At 34.3% G+C, this 26,792-nt stretch overlaps 1 protein-coding gene across 6 annotated transcripts in view; it reads left to right on the top strand.

The window, feature by feature from the left end:
- Nucleotides 1-19,655, top strand: part of SLCO1A2 (solute carrier organic anion transporter family member 1A2) — a 118,675-nt gene extending 99,020 nt beyond the window's left edge. For 5 of the 6 annotated variants that reach the window (XM_038576976.1, XM_038576980.1, XM_038576979.1 and 2 more), the window contains 5 exons: nt 1,580-1,745; nt 2,721-2,893; nt 9,762-9,826; nt 10,396-10,513; nt 18,378-19,654. In XM_038576976.1, the coding sequence (XP_038432904.1) occupies nt 1,580-1,745; nt 2,721-2,893; nt 9,762-9,826; nt 10,396-10,513; nt 18,378-18,597 (742 nt within the window). In that variant the 3' untranslated portion in view covers nt 18,598-19,654. Of the gene's footprint in view, nt 1-1,579; nt 1,746-2,720; nt 2,894-9,761; nt 9,827-10,395; nt 10,514-18,377 lie in introns of all 6 variants that reach the window. The other variant, XM_038576978.1, reaches the window with a different exon arrangement.
- The last annotated feature ends 7,137 nt before the right edge of the window (nt 19,656-26,792 follow it).

Below are 26,792 nucleotides of genomic sequence, written 5' to 3'. Positions count from 1 at the left end.
AATTGGGTAGGGTCAAAGGCTGGGCTCTGTGCCTGGGTGATGCTGTAGTCTGGGCTCTGAGGCTGCCCAGGGTTATTGTTCAGCCTCCTTGGTTAGGTGGGGCCAGAGGTTATGCTTAGGGCAGGGCTATTAGCTTGACTCCCAGGTGGAGCAGGGCTGTAGGATGGACTCTATGGCTGCCTACATTCTCTGGCCAGGCTTTCCAAATCAGTGAGACTGGAGGCTATACTCACTAGTTAGGCAGGGCTGTGAATTTTCTTCCTTTCTCAGATAAGGGAGTTGAACAAGCTCCAATGCCAGTATGCCCTGTTGACTGGGAACCCAAGTCAAGTAGAATTGCCAACTGAGATTCTTGGTCAATAGGAGCCACCATTCAGCTCTGTAGAATGAGCAGAACTACAGGCTGGGTCTGTACTTGCACAAGGTTGCAAGTGAGAAAACAGTCCGCCAAGATCTGAGTGCTGGTTGCTGTAATCCCTGTCTTCCTTCTTCTTCTTTATCTAATTCCTAATAAGGGAGGCCTACAGATTCTCTCAGTGATGCTCATGAGGTGATACCTGAATGGGCCTTCTGGGAAATATCCCACAATGCTGAGGGAACTTAATGTCTACCTTGGGCTCTCTTTTCCCTTTGGAGAAACAGTAGGACCAGGGGGGACTTCTCTGTGTGCCATTGTGTTGACCTGGGGGAGGGGCAATTTGATTACAGTGTAACAGCTCCTCTTACTCTTCCAATGTGATCCTTCTAGGTCTCCATGGTCCAGAGGGATGCTTTAGCCTCACCCCAGTGCTGGGATTTTAACAATGGTATCTTGTCTGGATAGCTGTTACTTGGTCTTCTTGGGAGGGAGACTGGTCAACAACAACTTATGCTGCCATTTTTTAAAAAATATTTTACTTATTTATTAATGAAAGACACAAAGACAGAGGCAGAGACAGGCAGAGGGAGAAGCAAGCTCCCTGGTGGAAGCCTAATGTAGGACTTGATCCCACTACGCCAGGATCACAACCTGAGCCAAAGGCAGATGCTCAATCACTGAGCCACCCACATGCCCATATGTTGCCAATTTTATGACTACTGGACATTATACTAGAAGAAGGTATTTTTTACTCAAGTAGTTAGATTTCTGAAGCTAAATATACTGTCTGCATTACAAATTGAACTTACATTTAAAAAAAAACAAATTGAACTTACAGATTTTGAACTTCAAGATTGCTTTCATAACACAAGATCTCTCATTACTAACTACCATATGGATCAACCACAGGGATTAGGTCATCTTCATTTTTGTGTTCTAATAATACCTAGAAAAACCTCTTCTATATGGTAGGCACTCAGTTAATGCCTGTTTATTGGCTACTTGCTTATCTGAAGTAAATCGAAAAGTTGCTATGTGGTCACCAAAGCACGTGTTTTTTATGCCAGAGCTACAGTTCTGAGGCCAGACATTGAAGGTGGGAAGATTTCTGCTTCTATTTTGGGGGTCAGAAGAAATATAATTTTGGATTAAGATGAAAAAATAATAAGGAAATGTTCTAATAGTCTTTCAATATCCATGCGTTATTTTAAAACATTTCAGAATACAACAAGATTTATATGTGGAAAATACCATCCTTGCGGACTGTAACAAGGATTGCAACTGTCCAATTAAAATGTGGGACCCTGTGTGTGGAAACAATGGTGTGTCATATATGTCAGCTTGTCTTGCTGGTTGTGAGACATCCGTTGGAACAGGAATAAACATGGTAACACATTCTGTCGGTCTCTTTTACAAAACATGGTTTTATGCATTGCATTGGAACTTTCCAACATGAAGTGGGTCCACATTTCATAAAAGTAAAATTAAAGTTTTTCTGTATGTTCATTTGATTTACCTTTTATTTCATAAATCTTACTTTAAACCTGCACAGTGTCTGACCACTGTTCTTATCCTTTAATTAATTATTTTTATTTGAGTATACTGGACACTGATCTTTAATTCCATAGCAGTTGACATTATTATATAACTCATTTTAAAAATATTCTGGACTGAAATACTTTTATCATTGAGATGGAGTTGGTTGTTTTGATCTCAGCTACACAGCTAATTGCTTTGCCATTTTTTTCTCTTTTTTCCCCTTTTCTAAATATATATATATATATGCATGTGCTTTCTGTGTTTTTCACATTCTGACAGCTTTTTAAGAGGATAGAATTAGGCTGCTTTTTTCTCCTGAAAATTTTACAATATTTAAAAATTTGTTGGTAATAAAGTAAAATATAACTTTTGATTCTTATGAAAACCTGAAAAAAAGAAAAAAAGAAAACCTGGAAATATGAGTTTTTAAAGGATTGACTCTACTACAGTTTTGAAATAAACTATACTTTTTGAAACAAAGCTTTATTCATAAAGCTAAATATTTCAGCTGAATATTTGAAAACAAATTTTGTTTCTCATACTTCATGTTGTAGCAAAACAGTATGCGTCTTTAACAGACATGACTTTAGGATAGCTGAGTGATTGCAAATGTACTCCATATGTTAGAAAGAAATACCATTTTTCTAAAACCACACTTCCATGTTTTGTTTTAAGCTATAATCATGAGAAGCACCATAATAGAGATGAGAATAAAGGGAATAAATAGTCTCCATCTTGATCCAGTTAGCTATGTAGAAAATATTTGTGATGTGTGTTCAAAATTTTACTTTCTTAAATAGGATAATATATTATTTTTTGATAGGTGTTCCAAAATTGTAGCTGCATTCAAACCTCAGGAAATTCATCTGCAGTTCTTGGGCTGTGTGACAAAGGATATGACTGTTCCATGATGCTCCAGTACTTTTTAATCTTGTCAGCAATTGGCAGTTTCATTTATTCTTTATCTGCGATCCCTGGATATATGGTTCTTCTAAGGTACAAAAATTTTCTTTATTTGGATTCCTTCTTGGTCCTTTACTAAGGTATCTTTTTCTAAAAAAGCCACTTGAAGCCTATATTATCTAAGAATTCAGTGCTCTTTTATATCATGTATTAAGAATTTTATATTAGATATTGTTGAATTTTATAAAATTTTGATGTTTAGGGATATGAAATTCATCTTTTAGCATTTCCCTCTTTATCTTTCCTGCCTTATTTTTTGCAGCTAAATTATGTGAACCTCTCATTGTTGACACAAGAAGAAACATTAAATTTTAGTGTAACCCATATGAAATGGTCATTTTGATAGATAAAGAGTGGTTACTTAGCAGTCATTTCATACAGTTCAAGCTACAGGACAGCAGAGTGTAAAGCTGTCAGAAACCTTGGTGTCGGGATCCCTGGGTGGCGCAGCGGTTTGGCGCCTGCCTTTGGCCCAGGGCGCGATCCTGGAGACCCCGGATCGAATCCCACATCGGGCTCCCGGTGCATGGAGCCTGCTTCTCCCTCTGCCTGTGTCTCTGCCTCTCTCTCTCTCTGTAACTATCATAAATAAATAAAAATTAAAAAAAAAAAAAAAGAAACCTTGGTGTCACCACTTACTATCTACAGGGCATAAACAGGTCACTTGATTTTTCTTAGCTTCATTTTTTAAAAAACAAATAGGCATAATAATAAATACTCAACTTTTTTTACAAGGCTATCATGAGATACAAATGATGAAGGACTTTCTAAAACTAGGAAACTGCAGAGCTAGGATTCAGACTTGGTGTAGTACACATGTGTGCATTCAGTTCCAGCGTTTTGCATGCCTAGAAAACAATCATAAACATTCCTACTAAGCAAAATGTGCATTTTTATCTCTTCTTCATATTTTACTGGAACTTTGAAGCAGAGTTAAGATAATTGCAATTCTCAGTCCATAGCACATTATCCTTATAGGCTAGGATAAGTTTTCATTCTTGTTTTATTTTTGCTTTTTTCATTCTATTTTTCACTCCCTCTTATCATAGTCACCCACATTAAAATGATAAATATGGATTATCCTCTGTGAAATGCTAATATTTTTTGTGAGTTTGTGTTTTTATATTCACACAAGGAGGTATTGTGCTATATTTATATATGCTTTGGTTCATAAGGTATAGGCATAGATAAACTCACCAAGTACTACTAGTACTTATGAGTTATCTCACACCTTCACTACATGGGAGTTCCTACCTCCTTACAGCCTCACTAACACTTGGAATTATCTTACTTTCTGATGTTGACTACTCCAACACGTGTAAAATGGTAGCTCACTGATGTTTTAATATGCGATTTCCTAATTCAGTATATTTAAGTATCTCTTCAAACTTTTAATAACTATTTAGGCTTCTGATTCAAGATGTTTATTGACTTTCTTTGCCCATTTTGTATTATATTTCTTATATTTTTCTTGGTGATTTTGCTGATTGCTGTCTAAATTATAAATATTAAGTTTTTAAATATTTCATTTATTTATTTGAGATAGACCAAAAGAGAGCATGAGCAGGTGGTAGCGGTAGAGGGAGAGGAAGAAGCAGACTCCCCACTGAGTGAGGAGCCAGATGTGGGGCTTGATCCCAAGACCCTGAGATCATGACCTGAGTAAAGGCAGACACCAAACTAGCGAAGCCACCCAGTCACCACTAAATTATAAATATTAATGTAATATTTGTTTACATGATACAATTATCTCCTCCTCTCTCATCTTTTTAAAATTTCTCCAAAGCATCTTTTATGAACTTAAATCTTAAATTTTATTGTACTGAAATCTAATAATTTTCTTACTTTAGGGTTTATGTATTGGAGAGTCACATTTTAAAAGTGTTTTTATGCTCCTAATTTATAAAAATATTCCCCTAAATTTTATCCTAATAGCTTTACAGCTTCACCTTTTACATATGGTTCTTTAAACCATCTCAAGTCTATCTTTATGTATGATGCAAGGGAGATAGTTATTCAGTGTTATTTTTTTCCATATAATAAAGCAGTTTTTCCAGCATCAATATAAATAAGAGGTCCCTTCTCTGTTGATTTGTGGTGCTACCTTTACCATATCTCCAGTTTTTAATATTACATGAGTCAATTTTCACTTTTATGCTTATTTTACAGTTTTGTTTGTTTTCATACAGTACCATATTGATTGTCTTACTTTGACATGGTATATGTTAATATCTCATATGATAAACTCTTCTTTACCCACCCACCCCAACACCTTTGCTCTTTCTTTATTCTTTTCTTCACAAATTGATTTAGCTACTGATGTATGGATCCTTATGCTCACATAGGAATTTTGATGGAGTTTGTGTGGATTCCATAGATTATTTGGAGAAAATCTGGCATCAAATATTTGTGAAAATCAAATCTTTCCATTTATTTAACTTTTCTTCTATAGATAATATACACATTATATACAAATGTATACATACATATGAAATTATGTCATTATAATAATAAATATATTCATATCCACATATATCAGTCCACACAGAGATATGGATATATTTTTATGGATACATACAGGTATGTAAATATTTGTGATTGTAAGTGGTACTATTTTATATTTTCTAGTTGATTATTGTTGATTTAGAGGAATGTTGTTAATTTTTTAAAGTTTATAATCCAGCAACTTTTCTTATTCTAGTAGTTGTTTATTTTGTTAGGCTTTTTATATATAAATATGTGCAAATATGGAGAGTTTTATCTCTTCACTTCTAAGCCTTACACATCTTAGACTTTTGAAATTTTCTTAGAGCATCAACGTAGACCAAAACTCTATTAAACAATAGTGGTGATACTGAGTATTCTTGTACTTTTCTAATCTTAATGGAAGCCATACAACTTTTTCCATTATGAGACTTGCTATAGATTTTCAGTATATAGTTTTCATCTAGTTTCTAAGTCTTTACTAATGAAATATGTATTAAACTTTATTAAATGTATTTTTCTGCATCTATGACTTTTGTAACTTTTCTGCGTAGTGTTTTTAGTGTAGTAAAATTAAGTGGTAGCTTTTTATGTTGAACTGTTTGCATGGATGAGAAAAACCATAGTTATGGTATATTTTTAAAAGATTTTATTTATTTATTTGAAGAGGGGAGGGGCAGGGAGAGAGGGAGAGAGATAATCTCAAGCAGACTCCCTGCTGAGCATGGAGCCTGATGAGGGGCCCAATCTCACAATCCTGAGACCCTGACCCAAGCTAAAATCAGAAGAAGGATGCTTAACCTACTGAGCTACCTTGGTGCCCCAGTTACAGTATGTTTCATATATGATTTGGTTTGTTTAAATAATACTTTATTTAAATTGTTATATCTATGTTGATAAGCAATAAAGACCTATTTTTTTTTTTTTCTTTTATTTATTATTTATGATAGTCACAGAGAGAGAGAGAGAGGCAGAGACATAGGCAGAGGGAGAAGCAGGCTCCAAGCACCAGGAGCCCGACGTGGGATTTGATCCCGGGTCTCCAGGATCGCGCCCTGGGCCAAAGGCAGGCGCCAAACCGCTGCGCCACCCAGGGATCCCAAGACCTATTTTTTATTCTTTTTTTTTATTTGGAATCATTTGAGGCCCCCAAAAATGAATTGATAAATTTTCTATATTTTAATTTCTGAAACTATTTATATTAAATATCTGGCTGTTAAAAGTTATATAAATGCACCTATAAAAGTGTTTACATGTTGGGCTCATTAGGACAGTGATATTTCATTATGATTTCCATTTATTCAGTGTTAGTGCCTATTCACACTTTCAATTTCTACTTATACCTGTTGTATGCTTGTTAGTACATAGATATTTATAATATTATTTTATCATTCTGATACTCTGATGTATCTGAAAGGTTTTCCCTGTTTTATTAGGTGTTTTGCTTATTTCCTCTTTTTTATTTTTTATTGATCATTGTTGCAGAGGCTTTTCTATTTTTCTTCTTTTGAAGAATCAGGTTTTAGGGAAGCCTGGGTGGCTCAATGGTTGAGCATCTGCCTTTGGCTCAAGCTGTGATCCTCGAGTCCCAGGATCGAGTTCCACACTGGGTTTCCTGCATGAAGCCTACTTCTCCTCTGCCTATGTCTCTGCCTCTCTCTCTTTCTGTGTCTCTCATGAATAAATAAATAAAATATTTTAAAAATAATCAGGTTTTAGTTTTGTTAATCTTTATTTCATGTATTTCTGCTCTTCTTAATTTTTTTTTTGCTTTTAGACTTGCTCTGTAGTTCTTTATCCAATGATTTGAGTTTAATACTTAGATCACTATTTTCATTCTGTACTGTATAAGGCTATACATTTCGTTTCAAGTATTACTTTAGCTATGCCTCAACTAGCATTTTCTGTGAGGTTTATTTCTAACTATTTTGTGGTTTCTTTTATTATTTGCCCCGCTAGACCAAAGTTTATTTATTAATGTGTTATATAATATATATCACATCTATAAGAACTTTCTATACTTATTCTTTTATTATTGTTATTGATTTTTATATTCAGAGAACATGATATGAAAGATAACAGGTTGGGGAGATGGGATATTGAAGCTTTCATTGGGGTCTAGTGCATTTTTTAAGTATTTCATGAGTTTCTGAAAAGAATGAGTTACTTCTGCATTTGGGGTTTACAGTTCCCATATCTCTTGGATTGCAGTAAAGCATTGTGTTACCAAAATTTTGTAAATGTAACTCATCAGTTTTTCAGACATAGGTGTTAAAATCTTTAAATATTGTTGATGCATTTCCCCCTATAATACTGTCAGTTTTTAAATTTATGTATTTAGAGACTATATTATAGGATGCAAATGTGCTTTTGATCATTATACTTCTGTTATTAGCGTCACTTAATTCTCTTCTTTATCTTTTAGTTATTTCTTTCAAGGAATTATATTCATTTCTTAGTTCTGAAACCAGGGATAGTACCAAACCCTACACATATTATATTTTTTCCTATATATACATAGCTATGATATAGTCTAATTTACAAATGTGACACAGCAACAGATTAACAACAATAACTAATAATAAAATGGAACAATTGAAACAATATACTTTAATGAAAGTTAAGTGCATGTGGTCTCTCTCACTCTATAAAAATATCTCATTGCACTATACTTACCCTTTTTCTTCTTGTAATGATATGAGATGATAAAATGCCTACATGATGAGATGAAAGAAGTTGAATGAAGTAGGCATTGTGATACAGGGATTGTAGTATTCAGCTGCTTTTGATCTTCCAATGATATGCCAGCAGGTGGACCATCTGCTTCTGGACTCTAGTTGACTGTGGGTTAATGCAAAGCATAGAAAGTGAAACCACAGATAAGGGGGAACTACTGTATATATTGGATGTTCTGCTTCTTTGAAAGCAGTTCAAATAGTTAACCTGATTATTGAAATTCTTAACCACATTAATGTTTTACTTTCAAAACTTTTCAGTATTAATATCTACCCCCTAATAAAATAAGTATCTAATCAGGCTCTCTTCACATCTCTATTATCTTCCCCCATCACTTGCCAGGGTCATATGGTGGACGTTAACCACTGGATTTTTATTAGTATTACTTGTGTTTCTATTTTTGCGGAATCTCCCCGGGATCTCCTACCATGATGGTAGAGGGTGAAACATCAATGCTATTCTGCCAACCTGAAAAATGATTTCAATTTTTCTCAGCATTTTCTCATGATTTGTATGCTAATTTTTCTGATTCTTGGATTCTAGACATTGACATTATTATCAATGACTATCAATGATAAAGTTCATAGAACAGTTTAAACTGCTTAAACAGTTAAATAATTTCTTCACTATAGTATTTCATGCTTCTGTGAGAGATAAATGGGAAAGAAAAAATTCTTCAGTAAAGTTGAAATGCCCTATTCTCTGTATTAAATGGAAACCATGGGACCAAGAGGATCATGATAGGTCTTTCTGGCTTTTCTTAACTTCTAAGTAAAATCATTGATGTTGTCTAAATAACCTATGCATCAGGAAGATAATGTCTAGATCAACTTATGAGATTTTTTCAAATTTTATACTAAAACACTTACATTGAGAAAATGTACTGTCATTTTATTGACATGCTAAAAATGTATTGCATGCTTTTGTGAAGAAAGCTGCTTTTATTTTCTCAGCTTTGAATTAATCAGGGAAAGGAAGGGAATATAGTGGAACTATAATTAAAAATTATAATTTTTATATAGCTAATCATGCTGATGCTGGAGTGGGACACAAAAAAAGTCCAGTGGGGAATTATAGTCTTCATTTCTATAGGAATTTCAAGCAACAGTGCAAAAGTGGGGGAATTTTTGGAGAGAATGGAGATTTCTGTGTGACTCTTGAAATGATACCAAATCATTTAAAATATATTTGCTTTGGATTTCTTGACCACATCCCTTTGAAAATTTTTAGTCTCTTTCTGCCTTAAATTTACTTATATACATTCTCAGCTTTTCTGTATTTTGTCAACATAAATAAGTTAAATACAGCTAGGGTTGCATCATTTTTGTTTTAGGCTAAAGATTTAATCAAGAACTACCACTTCAATAAGTGGATATTGGGGTAGAAATTGATATGACATACTTTCTTCTTTGATAACTCTCTGATAGAAATGAATGAGCAAAAATGATGGGTAAATGCCAAGGACCAGAAGTAGAGGTCCTGTGTAGGCTATAGGCTGAATAATTAGACCTTGGATAACCAAGACCTGAGCATGCAAAAAAAAAAAAAAAAAAAAAAAAAAAAAAAAAAAATCTGGTCCCCAGTGTGTTACTTGCATATAGTTTTTAAAGAAACCATGAAACCATGACAAAGTTTAAAGCTCTACTTTTATTTTATTTATGAATTTACCTTTTGTTTTTAGGTGTATCAAGCCTGAAGAGAAGTCTCTTGGTGTGGGGTTACATACATTTTGCACAAGAGTATTTGGTAAAAATAGTAATTTTTCCAACATCATATCAAAACATTATTAAATACTAAGAAAATTAAATCATACTCTTGAAGTAACAGTCTAGCAAATATCCCTTCTGCTTATAGCACTTTGTAATTTGTATGAGAATGAGGTACAAGAAGAAATAGAGAACTTCCCCCTTTTACTTAAAAAAGATCTATCTGAACTTAATTCTACTTTTTATCTATTAGAAGATTTGAAAAGCAAATGAACAACAACAACAAAATGCTTTGTTAAAGTAAAATGTACATGTGATTGGTCCAGAAAAATGCAGGAAAAATATAAAGAATCATTAATTCAATGTTTTTCTATATCAATAATGTTTATGTTGCATTTATCCATCACATTACTTATCCTTTATAATTTGGAAACTTTATAGTAAAAGTAACTTCTGATTTCTAAAAATAAATTTAAATCATTTTATTCATATTTTGTTAAACTTTATTTGTTCTACAAATAGAGAAAATTAAAATGTTTTCAAACAAAATAATGTGCTTTAATTCTTACCTTGTTGATGGATTTTTCTTTCTCCCTTCTTTAATTGTAGCTGGAATTCCTGCACCTATTTATTTTGGAGCTTTAGTGGATTCTACATGTTTACATTGGGGAATGTTGAAATGTGGTGAGTCAGGGGCATGCAGGATATATGATTCTACCAACTTCAGGTAAAGATAATAAATTTTTTAAAGAATTACTTTCTAAGCACAGCCTGTACATAAAGTGGCACTATTCATGTATAGCATTTTCTTTGTCAGGTACACAGACTACCTTTGACTGTGTTTCCAGAATATATGCTAATACTATATATTTATTACTCATTTATACATAGAATCTTATATTCTCACTATACTCAAAGTACTTGTTAAATATAAGCATGGATGACTTGCCTTTTTAAGTGATCTTTGCTAAATTGGTTGCAATCAATACATTATTGAAAGTAATAGCTGTACATAAACTACCTATCTAAATTAAATTACTCTCTAAAGCATTCCCATTTCATCTTACCTCATTTTTATACCTTACTAGCCTGAATCTTTACTTCCTTTCACATCTACCTCTATTTTTCAAAATGATATTTTTCCTCCATTAAATTTTGCTGACACAATAGTCTTCATAAAGGCTTATTCTTTTGTTAATATAAGTCTGATTTTAAACAAAACTCAAGATAATATTAATGTGTTTTTTAACGAAATGCTTCCATTTTGCTCTATTTTCATATTCTTTTTCATTTGGAAACCTGAATTTTGTTTAAATTTGTATTAATTTCTCCTGACGAAGCAGTACAAAAATTCATTTACTAAAAAACAATTTAGCATTGTTTAAAACATTCTAAGGTCTTATCTTTTTTTTTAAATAAATTATTTTTTTATTGGTGTTCAATTTACCAACATACAGAATAACACCCAGTGCTCATCCCGTCAAGTGCCCCCCTCAGTGCCCGTCACCCATTCACCCCCACCCCCCGCCCTCCTCCCCTTCCACCACCCCTAGTTCGTTTCCCAGAGTTAGGAGTCTTTATGTTCTGTCTCCCTTTCTGATATTTCCCACACATTTCTTATCTTGATTAGTAAAATGATATATGTGGAGAACTGTGAAGAGAGCAGACAACATGAGATTCATGTTTTCATCAGTTCTCTGTTCCCCTATAGCTCTACAGGGGTAATGTGAAGGTGGGCCCAAGCACATACTGTGTATGCAATGGGTTTGATTCACAGTCGAAAAACCCTGAGGATCACTAGTGTAGATTGGCCTCAACCTGCTGCCAAGATTCATTTTGATAGTAGCCTTAATTAAATGCTATTTCAGACAAAATAATTATATTTGGTACCATCCTCTATCAGTCAGATTAATTGGAGTGGCTGATAAAGTAGTGTACTCATGAGAAAATTCACCACATATAAATATTGTGTAGAAACAGGAGGTGGATATTGTTAGTAGACAGTTCTCCATGGGTCTCTTACATTTCTGCATACCTTGTTAGCAGAGGCTTTTTTTTGAACTATCTTTTCAAGGACGTTTGAATAGTAAATGACCTTGGAAGATATAGATGATGTTTTCCTATCTCTAGAGTTTGCTGTCTAGGATGATAAAAATAATAACTCTCTCTAGGTCAAAGGTTGGCAGATTTGCTTGTAGCCCATTTAAAAGAATGGGATTTCCTAAACTCAGGATTTCTCAGCTGTGATCCAAACCCATTGTGTGCACAAGGTCCACATAGGTCTTTCACCATGGGATTCCTTTGGGACTTGAAGATTAAGGAAAACCAGCCTGAACTCGCAGCTTTTGCTGATTTCTGTACTGTGAGTAAAAAAGTCCTTTGTCTCTGACATGGAAGTCTTGTATCTTGAACCAGTATCCATGCAACTGTGGCAGGCTAGCCTGTTAGCTTAAAATCCAGGTAAAATCTAGGAGTCTTTTATAGTTCTTAAGAACAGAAATGCTGATTAACTTTAAATTTTGCCAAAAATGTAAGGCTAAAAGGATGGCCACTTATATTTACTTGACGCCAATAGAAAAGAAGAAAAAGATTAAGGAAAATTAAATGGAAGTAAGAAATAGGAAAATAAAAACACACAAAATAATTTGAAAATATAAGCCTAAGTATACCAAGTTTCACAATAAATGTAAAGCAAATGAATTTGCTTCTTAAAAAGATAATGACTTCACATGAATTTCAATGTTTTCAAAATTCTAGCTATATGCTATTTGTAAGACACTGCCTACAAAATATAATATGAAGAAAGGCTAAAGATGAAGGTCAGAAAAGATATACCAGACATATATTAAAATCAAATTTCTGTGGTTATATTAATGACTGTGAGACAAAATAGAATTTAAATTGAAAAGGATTGGGGCACCTGGTTGGCTCAGTCAGTTAAGTTCCAACTCTTGATTTCAGCTCAGGTCTTGTTCTCAGGGTTGTGAGTTCAAACCCTGCATTGGGTTCCATTCTGGGCATGGATCCTACTTTAAAAATAAATAAATAAATAAATAAATAAATAAATAAATAAATAAATAAATAATGAAAAATGATTAATAAAGAAGAATGTTACTTAGTAATCAAAGAAACATTTTTTTTTTATGATAGTCACAGAGAGAGAAAGAGAGAGAGGCAGAGACATAGGCAGAGGGAGAAGCAGGCTCCATGCACTGGGAGCCCAACGTGAGATTCAATCCCGGGTCTCCAGGGTCGTGCCCTGGGCCAAAGGCAGGCACCAAACCACTGTGCCACCCAGGGATCCCCCAAAGAAACATTTTATCAATAATATGTAACAGCCATCAACCCATGTATATCTATTAACATAATCTTGAATATATAAAACAAAAAATTTACAAAATTACAAGAAATCTAAATCAGAGTGGAAAATTTCAACACACTTTCCAAACAGGTGAATAGAAAATATAGACAAAAAAATCATTGATGATAGAGAAAATTTTGAACCACCAAATTGTACAAGAGTTATCTAATATATAACAATTTTAAAAAGCCCAACCAAGAGAATATATATTTTTCTCAGGCCTATAAGAAGCATTTATTACAACTAAGTCCAATGCCACAAAGTTAAAAAAAAGTGTTGATAATATATATATAACCACTATTTTCTGTCCATAATGTAATGCAGTTAGAAACCCATGATAAAATTTTGCCAAAGCCTCACATTTGAAATTACTCATAGGTCAAAGAATAAGTTCTAATACAAATAATAAAATGACTAGAACTCCTGTCATAGGAAAACTTGTGGGACAAAGCTACGCCAGTACTCAAATGTGTATTTAGGCCTTTAAATGTATATATGTTTTTTAAAAGACTGAAAATTAGTGAACTCAGAATTAAGGAAAAGGACAATGTAACTTCAAATAAAGTAAATAAAACCCTGATAAATAATTTGATAAGTTATGTACTGATATATTTCCTATTTCAAATAAGAACAGTAGATACAATATAATTTTTATATTCCGAAGGGATATATCTGGGTTCAAAGATAATAAAAACGTTATCTAGCATATCTAGTTTTCCTGAACTAGAAATTGAACAGAAACATAAAGAATAAACATAAAGAAATAAACAGAGCTGAGAGCAAAGCCTAAATGCAAAGCCTTTAAACCTAGAAATGTGCAGTGGTTTCTAGGTGATCAGCTTCCAAAAAGAAAATAAAATACTTTTAGGAAGTCAAGAGATCAGATCCAGATTGAATGCTTTAATTCATGAGGTGGTATTCATCACTCTTGGATTGAATTGAATGGTGTCCATCAAAATTTCACATCTACCCATGATCTCAGCATATGATTTTATTTGGAAATAAGTCTTTGAATTAGTGAAATTAAGATGAGGTCATACTGGATTATGTGGGCTGTAAATCCAATCACCTGTGTCCTTATAAGAGGAAAAGATGCAAAGGGACACATACACAGGAAGATGCTATGTAGAGACAGAGGTAGAGATTGCAGTATTGCATCTACAAATCAAGGAATGCTAAGGATTGCTGGCAATTACCAACAGCTAGGAAGCGTCAAGAAAGGATTCTTTCCTGGAGCCTACAGAAGAAGCCTAGCCATGCCAACATCTTGACTTCGGGTTTCTAGCCTCCAGAATTGTGAGAACAACTTTATTTTGTTTTAAGCCATCAATTTTGTGGTGCTTTGTTATAGCAGCCCTAGAAAACAAATACAAACGTCATTGTAAAAGAGATTTTGAAAGAATAAATACAGAGAAAGAAAGTCAGAACAATCAGCAACAACAACAAAATACTCAAAATTGTTTAGTTTTGCAAGCTAAAACTTAAAAACACTTGAATAATTCTACTGGCAAAAAAAGATAAGCACTTAAATTACCAATTGAAACATACTTAATTCCAGATCAAATTTAATATAATGTAGGAGTTTGACAAAGACTTTAAAATAAGTGTGCTTAATCAGCTCAAAAAGATTAAGAATAATAAGTAAATGGTATAATATCCATTAAAAATGAACCAGAAATTGTAAGAAAAAGCAAGCAGAAATAAGAATATCAAAAAGAACTCTTGGGAAGATTAGAGATTAAATGTATATCATTGAGATAACAAAAGAATCTTAAATATGCAATACATTTCAAGTTAATATAGTTAACATGAGAATTAGTGAACTGAAAGAGAGCACAGAAGAATTTATCTAGAAAAAAAAATCTAAATCAAGATTTTAAAATCTATCAATAAATCAATAATCAATAATCTGAAGTGATTAAATCAATAATCTGAAGTGATTCAACAAAAATGAATGCCTAGATAATATTAAAGATCAGTTAACAATTAAAGCATACACTTCAAAAAAAATTCTAGAAAGAGAATTGAGGAAATGTCAGATGTAAATTAAAGAATTAATGGCATAAAATTTCCTAGAATTTGAGACATAAATTTTCATATCAAAGGTGAACTTTTTATTTTTTTTAAGATTTTATTTATTCATGAGAGACAGAGAGAGAGAGTCAGAGACATAAGCAGAGAGAGAAGCAGACTCCATGCAGGGAGCCCAATGTGGGACTCAATCCCAGGAGTCCAGGATCACTCCCTGAGCTAAAGGCAGATGCTCAACCTCTGAGCCACCTAGGCATCCCCACAGGTGAACTTAAAATGTATAGTAGAATAGATATAAATGGACATATAAGAGCAAAATTACAAATATTCAAGGTAAAGGAAAAAACCCCATAAATTACAGAGAAATAAATATGTGGCTTACAAAGAAATGACAATTAGGTCAATAGCAGATAGGTCACCAGCAACAATAGAACCTAATATCTTTGATCCTTATTGCTTTGTGTTTGAGTTAAAACAAAACCACAAACCATATAGCAAGAAATGAGTAAATGTGGGCAGCCCGGGTGGCTCAGCGGTTTAGCGCCGCCTTCAGCCCAGGGCGTGATCCTGGAGAGCGGGTATCGAGTCCCACGTCTGGCTCCCTGCATGGAGCCTGCTTCTCTCTCTGCCTCTCTCTCTCTCTCATGAATAAATTTTTTTAAAAATGAGCAAATGTGACTATAAACTTTTAAATTTTCTTGATAACAGAAGACATTGTAAACAATAAAGAATGTTGTTAATATATAAAAACTAATGAAAACTTTTGGGCAATATCTATTAAGCTGTGTACTCTACAACCCTGAGACATATTTTAGAGAAACTCTTGTTTACATTAAAAGGAGACTTATTGCAGTATTATTGATATTAGAAAATGTTAAAACAAGTGTCCAATAGGGAATTGATTAATAAATTGTGGTATATTCACACATTGAAGTGTGGTGCAATAGTTAAAAATAAATAAAGTAGGGATGCCTGGGTGGCTCAGCGGTTGAGCATCTGCCTTTGGCTCAGGACATAATCCTGGGGTCTGGAATTGAGTCCAGATCAGGTCCCTTGCAGGGAACCTGCTTCTCCCTTTGCCTATGTCTCTGCCTCTCTCTCTCTGTGTCTGTTATGAATAAATAAATGAAATCTTAAAAGAAGAAGAAAGAAAGAGAAAGAAAGAAAGAAAGAAAGAAAGAAAGAAAGAAAGAAAGAAAGAAAAAGAAAGAAGAACTGTATGAGCATAGTTTTATTTTTTTTTTGTATGAGCATAGTTATAAAATGAAGGGCTAACAAACACATTTTCAGAATAAAATATATAGTGCTATTCCAATTATTTTAAATGTAAAAACGTATAAAGTAATTGTATATGTTATGAATATAAACATACGCACCTTGTAAAACTATAAAAATAAACTAGGAACAAAATCCGTAACATTCAACATAGTCTTACATCTAGAAAGGGCTAAAAGGTCATATCATAGGGGTATACAGGGAATTTCAATGTATTAGTATTTTCTTTTGAATTGGTCTCAAACAAAAATGGCAAAATTTAATCATTTTGAAGTACAAACCTTTTATTCTGTATTTTAAAAGTGTTTCATAATAAAATTTTAGAAGTAAAAAATTTAAAAAGATGCAGAAATTAATAAATGGACTATACACCATACAGGTACAATACAAATAAAACACTATTTTTTGAAAAGATTAAAATATAATAATAATAACAATAATCTGAAAAGGCAAATAGAGAGGAGATACGAATAAATACTATTGAGAATAAACAAGGAAATGTAAATACAAATACTTAGGGATTTTAGTCACACAATTCAGAAACATTAAATAGATGGTTTTCAAGATGAGTGTATATTACCAAATTTTACTGTAAATACATAGAAAACATGAATATTTTCATAGCTATTTAAAAATGTTAATCAGTCAAAAGTTCCCATCCCTAAAGGCACCACGTCCAGATTCTTTTTTTTTTTTAAGATTTATTTATTCATGAGCAACACAGAGAGACAGAGGCAGACACCGGCAGAGGGAGAAGCAGGCTCCCCATAGGGAGCCAGATAAGGACCAATGGAGATCCCGTGATCACACCCTGAGCTGAAGGCAGATGCCCAACCACTGAGCCACCCAGGCATCCCTAAGACAAGTTTTATAAACCTTCAATGAACTGATGATTTCTACATAATACAAGTCATTCCAAGAAATGGGAAAAAAGGGGAAAATTTCTTGATTTACAAAACTAGTACAGTCTCGATATTTGCATTAGACAACTTCAGTAGAAGGAAAAAATACAGGCTGATTTTACTTATAAATATGCATGCAAAAATTCTAAATAAAAAATTAGCAAATCAAATCTAATATATAAAAACTCACTCATAGAATTTATATTAGGCATGCAAGGATGGTTCAGTATGAGAAAAATTTATCAATCTAATATACCTTATTAACACAATAAAGGGGGTAAAATCTTGAATATTCTACTATGCAGAAAAATAATTTGGTGATACTTTACTTATTCATATTTAAACTTTGAGCAAGCTCAGGATAGAAGAAGAGTTTTCTTAAAGTAATTAAGGTTATCAAAAACAAAACAAAAAAAACCCCACAGAGTAGAAATCACAATTGATGGGGATTTCTTTGAAAGCATTTTTATTAGATACTAGAAAAAACCTGCTCACTATCAGTATTATATATATATTTTTAAAGATTTTATTTATTTGAGAGCATGAGAGTGTGCATGCTTGAGCATGAGCTGGAGAGGGGCAGAGGGAGAAGCAGGCTCCCCACTGAGCAGGAAGCCAGATGTGGGATGCAATCCCACAATTCCAGAATCCTGACCTGAGCAGAAGGCAGGAAGCAGTCCCTTAACCAACTGAGGCACCCAGATGTCCCTCAGCCTTACACTTAGAGGTTCAATTCAATGTAAAAAGATTTTTAAAACCCAAAAGATTAGAAGAAAAGAAAAGAAGTGTGAGTTTTCTCAATGAAAAATTCCAAACAACATTTAACAAACATTAGAATTAATAAGTGAGTTCACTTATATAAAATTGACATGCAAAACAATTATAATTATCTGCTGTAATCTTCATGGGAATGAAATACTAAAAATTAAAGATACGCAAAACTAACGTACTCACTACACTTTATTATTTAATATATTTTAATTATTATATAGATTTAATATATTTTAACATTTTTTTGATAGATACATCTACCTTGGCTTGCCAGCAGCTCTAAGAGGAACAAGCTATATTCCAGCCTTTTTAATCCTAATTATGTTGAAGAAGCGTCTTCTACCTGGTGAAAATGCCTCTTCAGGAACTGTACTTATAGAGGCAAAGGTTACAGGAAAGGAAAACGATTGCAAAGATATGCACCAAAATTCCAAAGTTTTGAATGATGGTGAATTAAAAACTAAACTGTAATGCCTTATTATATCATGCTTCCCAGAGTTGGAGAATACACTACAACTTAATTGTTTTTAAAATCAATAGGGATACAGGGGGTAACTTTTTCTTGTTTATGAACCTCAAATTTTGGTGTTGTTTTGTTTTGTTTTTTACTCAAGATAAAGAAATGTTCATTGATGGTATTTCTGAGACATCAATGGCATTTGAGATATTCCTCAGAGGGACATTTATAACAACCTTCAAAACAGGAGATTAGAACTAGCTTTATTTTTATGTGGAAATAACAATTTCTCTTTTAAGTCATGTGAAATTAGGGTATATTTCCCACATTTCCTTTTCCAAATGATTCTAAAAATTTTCTATTATGAAAATCTATTTAATTCCATTGAATTTCTGCTTTGATATTGGGGTTATTTAGAGAATGAAATTCTTACCTGGCTTACATGAATATTTAAGTCTTTTATTCAAATTTATCACTTTTATGTGAGAGAGGCCCACATTTTCTAATTCTAGGAATTGTTCTTTAACTTCTCCTATTCCTTCCAGACATGAATGTTTTAAAATAGATTACTCATTAATATGCCATCACTTTCTCTCATCTTGTTCCCAGCTTTATTACTCAAGTCATATATTTGCTCATTTTGTTCAGAACACTGAGAAACTGAGTCAGGTTATTAAAAATATGTAGCAAAGATTGTTGGATTTTTTTTTTTTTTTAGCAATTCAAACCTGGTGACTAAACTCTCTGTGAAAAACAAGTGTTCAGTCAAAGGATGAAAGGATAATATTAGAAAAATACTAGTCCTTAAGGCTGTAGTGTCAGATATTATCAAAGGAACATTGTCCCAAATTCAGGAGACCTTCTGAGACCAATGTTTATCCTACCTATGATGTCCAAAGTTAGAACACAAATACTAATTTTCCATAAGTCATCTTAAAGAATGATGCTTTAAAAAAGTAGCTTCTGTTATGAAACTGGGTTAATAAAATTCAAGATACACATTTAAAACTAAATCTACTAAAAAAAATAAAAAAATAAAAATAAATCTACTCATATTATTATTTTGTCATTTATGGATACAATAAAAGGATGAATGAATTTAAAAGACAAGAGACCCTATTGATGATGTGGGGTTTCTGGTTCAAGGGAGCAGAATAAGCAACCATATTTACCTAATCCTTATTTTCTCTCCTTATTCTCCATTCCACTTAAATAATAGTCAATACATAAAACATAATATATTTACATAATGGTGAGGAGATTACAAGGAGGGAGGGTGGAAAAAGTGGATGTCAATATACTATGGTTATATATGCGTAATATAAAGGGAATGTGAATTCCTCCAAGATAGAAGAGCAGAAGAGGGCATAATCTAGAATGCAGTCACAAGGAGCCTGGAATATAGGTAGGAGCCTCTGAGTTGCAAATTCAAATATCACCAAAAAAATTAGTAGCTGCACAGAAAATAAAGCAGTTAATTGAAAGACTGCCTAAAGATATTTTGAAGACTAATATGATTTCCTGAATGATTATATGTGTCATATGAGAAGAAAGCAACTCAGATGAGAAGACTGGGTAGGTCAGTCTTTAAGAGTTAAATTTTGGACTTGTGGAGTTTGAAATTTCATTTTTGGTTTTATTAAAAATAACCATGATTCAAGACAGGAGTGTTGTTGAAATGTGAGAGAAGAACTACTCATTGGAAATGAGGAATGTAATTCAAGGTAGGTCTGATTGCAGCAGTGAAGTAAAGTTGAGTGTTTACAGTTGAGGGTTAGGGTCTAATGACAAGAAATTTGGAGTTGGTGGGGAGGATGTGGCAAGAATCACTTGGAAGCTAAAAGGAGGAAAAAGGACTTATTCTAATTCCAGAGACTCATGAGAAAAAGAACACAGCACCACATAAGAAGTTTTTGGGGGGAGGAGAGGAAGATGGTGGCAGAAGAGGAAACCCTTGGTTCATCTCATTCCATGAATCCAACTATCAAACATCCTAAATACTCCCCAGAAAATGGCCTGAAGACTAACAGAGCACACTCCACAGCTAAAGGGAGAGAAGAAGTCACATCAAAGAAGGAGGAAGTGCAGAGATGGGGTTTAGGGGAGAAAAAGGTCCCAGGTGCTGTGGAGAGGCAGGAGCCATGGTCATGGAAAAAGGCAAGATTGAGAGGAGTGCACAGGGGGGTGTACAAGGAGAATGTTTTCAAGAATGTTTTCTTGAAACCAGTAGGGCTTGAAGACTGAGGTTTAAAGGTCAGCAGGTTTGACTGGGATAGAGCCCTGAGGGCATTGAATTGTTCCTAGAGAGAGGGTAGGCAAATGATAACTGGGGCAGACAGTGTGGAATCAGTGACTGACAGAGCACCTGAGGCACACAATGGGGAGATTATTTGCTCTTCTCAGAGGGTGTTCCTGAGAGGCAGCATTCAAGGAGTGAACAAATCGTGCTGGCTGGCACCATTTCCCTCCTCCACCCCTCAGCATAAACACAGAACAACCTGCAGGAAATCAGCTCAGCCCAAACACTGGCTGCCTGGCTTGCTTACACGAAGCTCCACTCCCTTGCACTCTGGCAGGACTGTCCTTCTCAGTCAAACTTGCCTCAGTGTAGCAGGCCCCTTACTCCCCAGAAGGTAAGCACAACCCCTGCCCACATCGTATCCCCTGACCGGAAAGTTCTGCAGGGCCTCAGTTCTGGTGGAGTTACTGTCAGTTTTTTTTTTAATAGTTTTTTTTTTTTTTTAAGATTTTATTTATTTATTCATAGAGAGAAAGACAAGAGAGGCAGAGACACAGGCAGAGGGAGAAGCAAGCTCCATGCAGGGAGCCCGACGTGGGGTGGGATTTGATCCCAGGTCTCCAGAATCACACCCTGGCTGCAGGCAGTGCTAAATTGCTGCGCCACTGGGGCTGCCCTACTATCAGGTTTTATTTCACAAGCAGAACAGAATACATTTAGTTAAAATTTGCCAAATTCTAGCCAGGGACAAAAATTGTCCACAACAGATAAGGAGAGCTTCTGTAGACAACTGGCCTAAAGGATAGAGCAGCCAATACACAAGAGTAGAGCATAAGCAACACATACCTAGGACACTCCCCAAAGCATCAGGCTCTGGCACCTCATGATCTCTTCCTTAGGCCATTACTTCTAGAAGCTGGTGACTTAACTGGCTTTTTAAATGCAGAAAAGTAGACAGAGACTTAGACAATGCAAAGGTGGAGGAATTTATCTCAAATGAAAGAACAAGATAAGGCCGTGGTGAGAGATCTTTGTGAAACAGATATAAGCAACATGCCTGATGGAGAATTTAAAGCAATAATCATAAGTATACTAATTGGGTTTGAGAAAAGAAAACATCAGTAAGACCCCTACAACAGAGATAAAAGAGTTAAAAAAGAATCAGAGATGAAAAATGCAATAAATAAGATTGGAAACAGGCTTGATACAATGAACAGCAGGCTGGCAGAAATGGAGAAACAAATTAGAGACCTAGAAGGCAAAATAATGGGAAATCTGAATCTGAACAAGAGAGAGAAAGAAGTATTATGGAGCACAAGAACACACTTAGGGAACTCAGAGACTCCATCAAACATAAAAACATTCATATTATATGAGTCCCAGAAGAAGCAGAGAAAGAAAAGGCAGCAGAAAATTTATTTGAGGAAATAATAGCTGAAAACTTCTGTAACCTTGGGAAGAAAACAGACATCCAGATCCAGGAAGCACAGAGAATTCCTATCCAAATCAACAAAAGCAGACCAAAACCAAAATGTATCACAATTAAATTTGCAAAATATAATGATAATGAAATAATCTTAAAGACCAGAAGAAAAATAAGTAACTTACAAGGGAAATCTATAAAGTTAGCAGGAGATTGCTCAGCAGAAACTTAGCAAGCCAGAAGAAAGTTGCATGACATTCAACATGCTGATGGGAAAAATCTGCAGCCAAGAATACTCTATCCAGCAAGGCTATCATCATGAGAAAAGGAGAGAGAAAGAATTTCCCAAACAAAAACTAAAGGAGTCCATGACCACTAATCTAGCTCTGCAAGAAATATTAATGGGGACTCTTAGGGTGCAAAGGAGAAATCAAAAGTGACAAAGACAGAAGAGGATCAGAGAAATCTCCAGAAACAATGACAAAACAAGTAATAAGATGTTAATGAATATATATTTATCAATAATTACTTTCAATGTAAATGTACTAAATGCTCCAATTAAAAGATACAGGGTGTATTGGGTGATAGGCATTAAGGAGGGCACTCGATGTAATAAGCACTGGGTGTTATATGCAACTGATGTGTCACTAAATTCTATCCCTGAAACTAATAATACACTATATGTTAACTAAATTGAACTCAAATAAAGAATTTTTTTAAAAAAGATATAGGGTGTCAGAGTGGATAAAAAACAAGACTAATCTACATGATATCTGCAAGACATTGATTTAAGACCTAAAGACATCTGCAGACTGAAAGTGAGGGGATAGACAAACATTTATCATGCAAATAGATGTCAAAAGAAAGCTTGAGTGGCAAAACTTATACTGGACAAACTAGACTTTAAAACAAGACTGTAATAAGAGAGAAGAAGGGCACTATATCATAATAAAGGGGCCTATTCAACAAGAAGACCTACTATTATAAATATTTATGCACCTAATATGGGAACAGGCAGATATAAATAACAATTAATACCAAACATTAAGGAATTAGTTGATAATAATACAATAATAGTAGGGGACTGTAATACACTTACATCAATGGCAGATCATCTAACATCAACAAGGAAACAATGGCTTTGAATGACATCCTGCACCATATGGACTTAACAAACATATTCAGAACATTTGATCCTAAAGCAGCAGACTGCACATTCTTTTCAAGTGCACATGGAACACTCTCTAGAATAGATCACATACTGGGTCACAGATCAGGTCTCAACCAGTACTAAAAGATTGGGATTATTCCCTGCATATTTTCAGGCCACAGTGCTTTGAAACTTGAACTCAAATACACGAGGAAATTTGGAAAGGACTCAAATACTTGGAGGTTAAAGAGCATCCTACTAAAGAATGAATGGGTCAACCTTCAGGATATTAAAGAAGAATGAAAAAAAATACAAGGAAACAAAAGAAAATAAAAACAGTGGTTCAAAACCTTTGGCATACGGCAAAAGTGGTCCTAAGAGGGAAGTATATAGCAAGATAAATCTTAAACTATCCAACCTTCTATCTAAAGAAATAGAAAAAGAACAAAGTCTAAAGACAGAAAAAGGAAGGAAATGATAAAGATTAGAGCAGAAACAATAGATATAGAAACAAAACAAAACAAAACACAAAACCCAATAGAATAGATTGATGAAACCAGGAGCTGGTTCTTTGAAAAAATTAATAATATTGATAAACCTATAGCCAAACTTATCCAAAAGAAAAGAGAAAGGACCCAAATAATTAAAATCACAAATGAGAGAGCAGAAATAACAACCAATACCACAGAAATACAAACAATTAAAAGAGAATATTATGAAAAACTATATGCCAACAATTTAGACAATCTAGAAAAAGAGACATGATTTTGGACCCAGTGCATCAGGCTCACTCTTACCCCCTCCTGGGGCAGATGGCATTTTACTCTGAGAAGATCAGGTTCTCTCTTAACACTTCTTGGTGGAGGAAGAAGATTAGAAAATTTGAATGAATGCTTTGTGGTCTATGACCTCTGTTGTTGGAGCCCATGAGGTCTGGGAGGTTAGTTCTTACTCTGAACACACTTTCCATGACAGCATAGAGGTAATGGCATAGCAGATAGAAATGGAAGAGAGAAACAGGAGAAGACCAGAAGTGGGAGGTCTGGGATCACTTACTTTCTTAATTAATATTGTGGGGAAGCTCCATTAATGGTAAAAGAGATAGTGACTTAATGTATTATTTATAGTTCTAACTATAACTGGTATTTACAGGAACCAAAAATAAAGGAATATAAAAATTAGGAAAAGATAGATAAAGGGGAGGAGAGGGAATAATCATTCTTCATATTTTATAACAGAGCTAAAATATATTTTAAGCATGATGAATTAAGATAGAACTGACATACACTTATTAAAACTCTATGGAGAACCTGGGTGGCTCAGTTGGTTAAGCCTGTGACTCTTGAATCTGGCTTAGGTCATGATCTCAGAGTTGTGAGATCAAGCCCCCAGTCAGGCTCTACACTCAGGGGGAGTCTGAGACTCTCTCTCTGTCTCTGTCTCTCTTTGTGCCCCTCTTCCTGCTTGCTCTCACTCTCTCAAAAATAAGTAAATAAATCTTTTAAAAAAAATGATTGCCTCTGCTGCCCTGGACTATCATGAGAAAAAAATAATACATTTGTCCTTCATTTTAGGTTTGTTACACTCTGATTTTTCCCATACACGAAAAAACAAGGTTAAAACATAGTATTTCATAAAGAATAACACATCAGCAAAAACAATAATAACAAAGAAATGAGATCATGCATTTTATAGAAAGGTAAAAACTGAGCCTTCCAGTTTTTAAGAGTTGTTGAGGTCCTCCAATGAGTGCTTATTGAATAACTGCACTTATTCACATTTCTGTGATTGGTCCTAGAGGATATGTGTGTTGGTGTGTGTACCTGATGGGGGTGCTAACTAAGCGTAGTCTGTAGAATTTAAGTAGAATTCAAATTGGCATCATTTCATTAGGGTGAATAAATATACATACAGAAACAACTACAGAACAACAAATAATAGCACAGTGTAATTTCCAACACTATGGATATATAATAGGTCACTGAGTAATCAGAGTTTATACAAAAGCTTCCCATTCAGATCTGGTGGGAAATGATGCCTTCAGATTGATAAAGAGAAAGAAAGAAAAAAAAAAAAAAACAGCCCTAATTGAGGGAAGAATAGAAGCAAATAATGTGGTAATTTGTCCTTTATTGTTAACTACAGATATATTGGCAGATATAATTGGTAATCTCTTTCCAACAATAACAACAACAACAATAGCAGCAACAACGAAAGAAAGCTTTCTGAGGATATAATTTGTGCTCTTTTTTTCTTTTTTCGTCCTTCCTGAATGAGGGATATTAGACCTTGAGGAGCAGCAGCCAACCCAGAACCAAAAGGCAAAAGGCAGAAGAAGGCGGACACCTGGGTAGCTCAGTGGTTAAGCGTCTGTTTTTGGCTCAGGGCATGGCTCCAGAGTCCTAGGATCGAGTCCCTCATCGGCCCCACCTCGAGGAACCTTCTCCTGTCTCTGCCTCTCTCTGTGTATCTCTCATGAATAAATGAATAAAATCTTTTTTAAAAAGGCAGAGGAATGAAGACATTTGAGGAAGGTGGAACAGGAAGACAGCTAGAACCTGACTACCTGATACAGTGCTGAACACCTGCACTAGCAGAATCAGGGCTAAGTTTTGTGGAGTATTAAGCTTCTAAAACAAGAGGATAGTTTATATAAGAAAAAAAATCAAAATTATTAGTACAAAATAAGGTCAAAAGGAATATTTAGAATGAAAACAAATACCACAAATTTGATGTAATATGCTTTAGGCCATAATCATGATATAAAAAAAAAACCCTACTGCAAACATTATAGTTAAATAAGAAATATTAAAAGCTTTCCTGGTAAGTTGGGAGTGAGGAGATAATGCTTGTTATAATCATTTCTACTTAACATTATACCCAATGTCCTCATCATTGGATGAGGAGAAACAGGGAAACAGGAGGGGGGAAAAAAGAATCAAAATTTGTAAGGATAAGAAAAGAAAAAGTAGGGACACCTGGGTGGCTCAGTGGTTGAGTGTCTGTCTTTGGCTCAGGGTGTGATCCCGGGATGCTGGGATCAAGTCCTACATTGGGCTCCCCACAGGGAGTCTGCTTCTCCCTCTGCCCATGTCTCTGACTCTGTGTGTGTGTGTGTGTGTGTCTCTCATGAATAAATAAATAAAATCCTTAGAAAAAAGAAAGCAAAAAAAAGTAAAATCATCAGTGCCAAGTTGTGTAAGCAGAAAATACAAAAGTTACTACAGATAAACTGTCCAAATTAATAAGTGTATTATAACTGATCTCTGGATACACAAAATCAAATGTAGTTTTTCATATTCAATTGCAGCTAGGAAATTATGTTAGTAGAACATACTATGTAGTGTAGCATCCCAAAAAACCACACACTGAAATCATAGAAATAAATCTCACAGCA

This window comes from Canis lupus, chromosome 27, assembly GCF_011100685.1.
Source record: "Canis lupus familiaris isolate Mischka breed German Shepherd chromosome 27, alternate assembly UU_Cfam_GSD_1.0, whole genome shotgun sequence".
NCBI classification, from domain to species: domain Eukaryota; kingdom Metazoa; phylum Chordata; class Mammalia; order Carnivora; family Canidae; genus Canis; species Canis lupus.
Note: the sequence above shows the minus strand (reverse complement) of the source record. Positions and strands in the feature narration are given on the sequence as shown.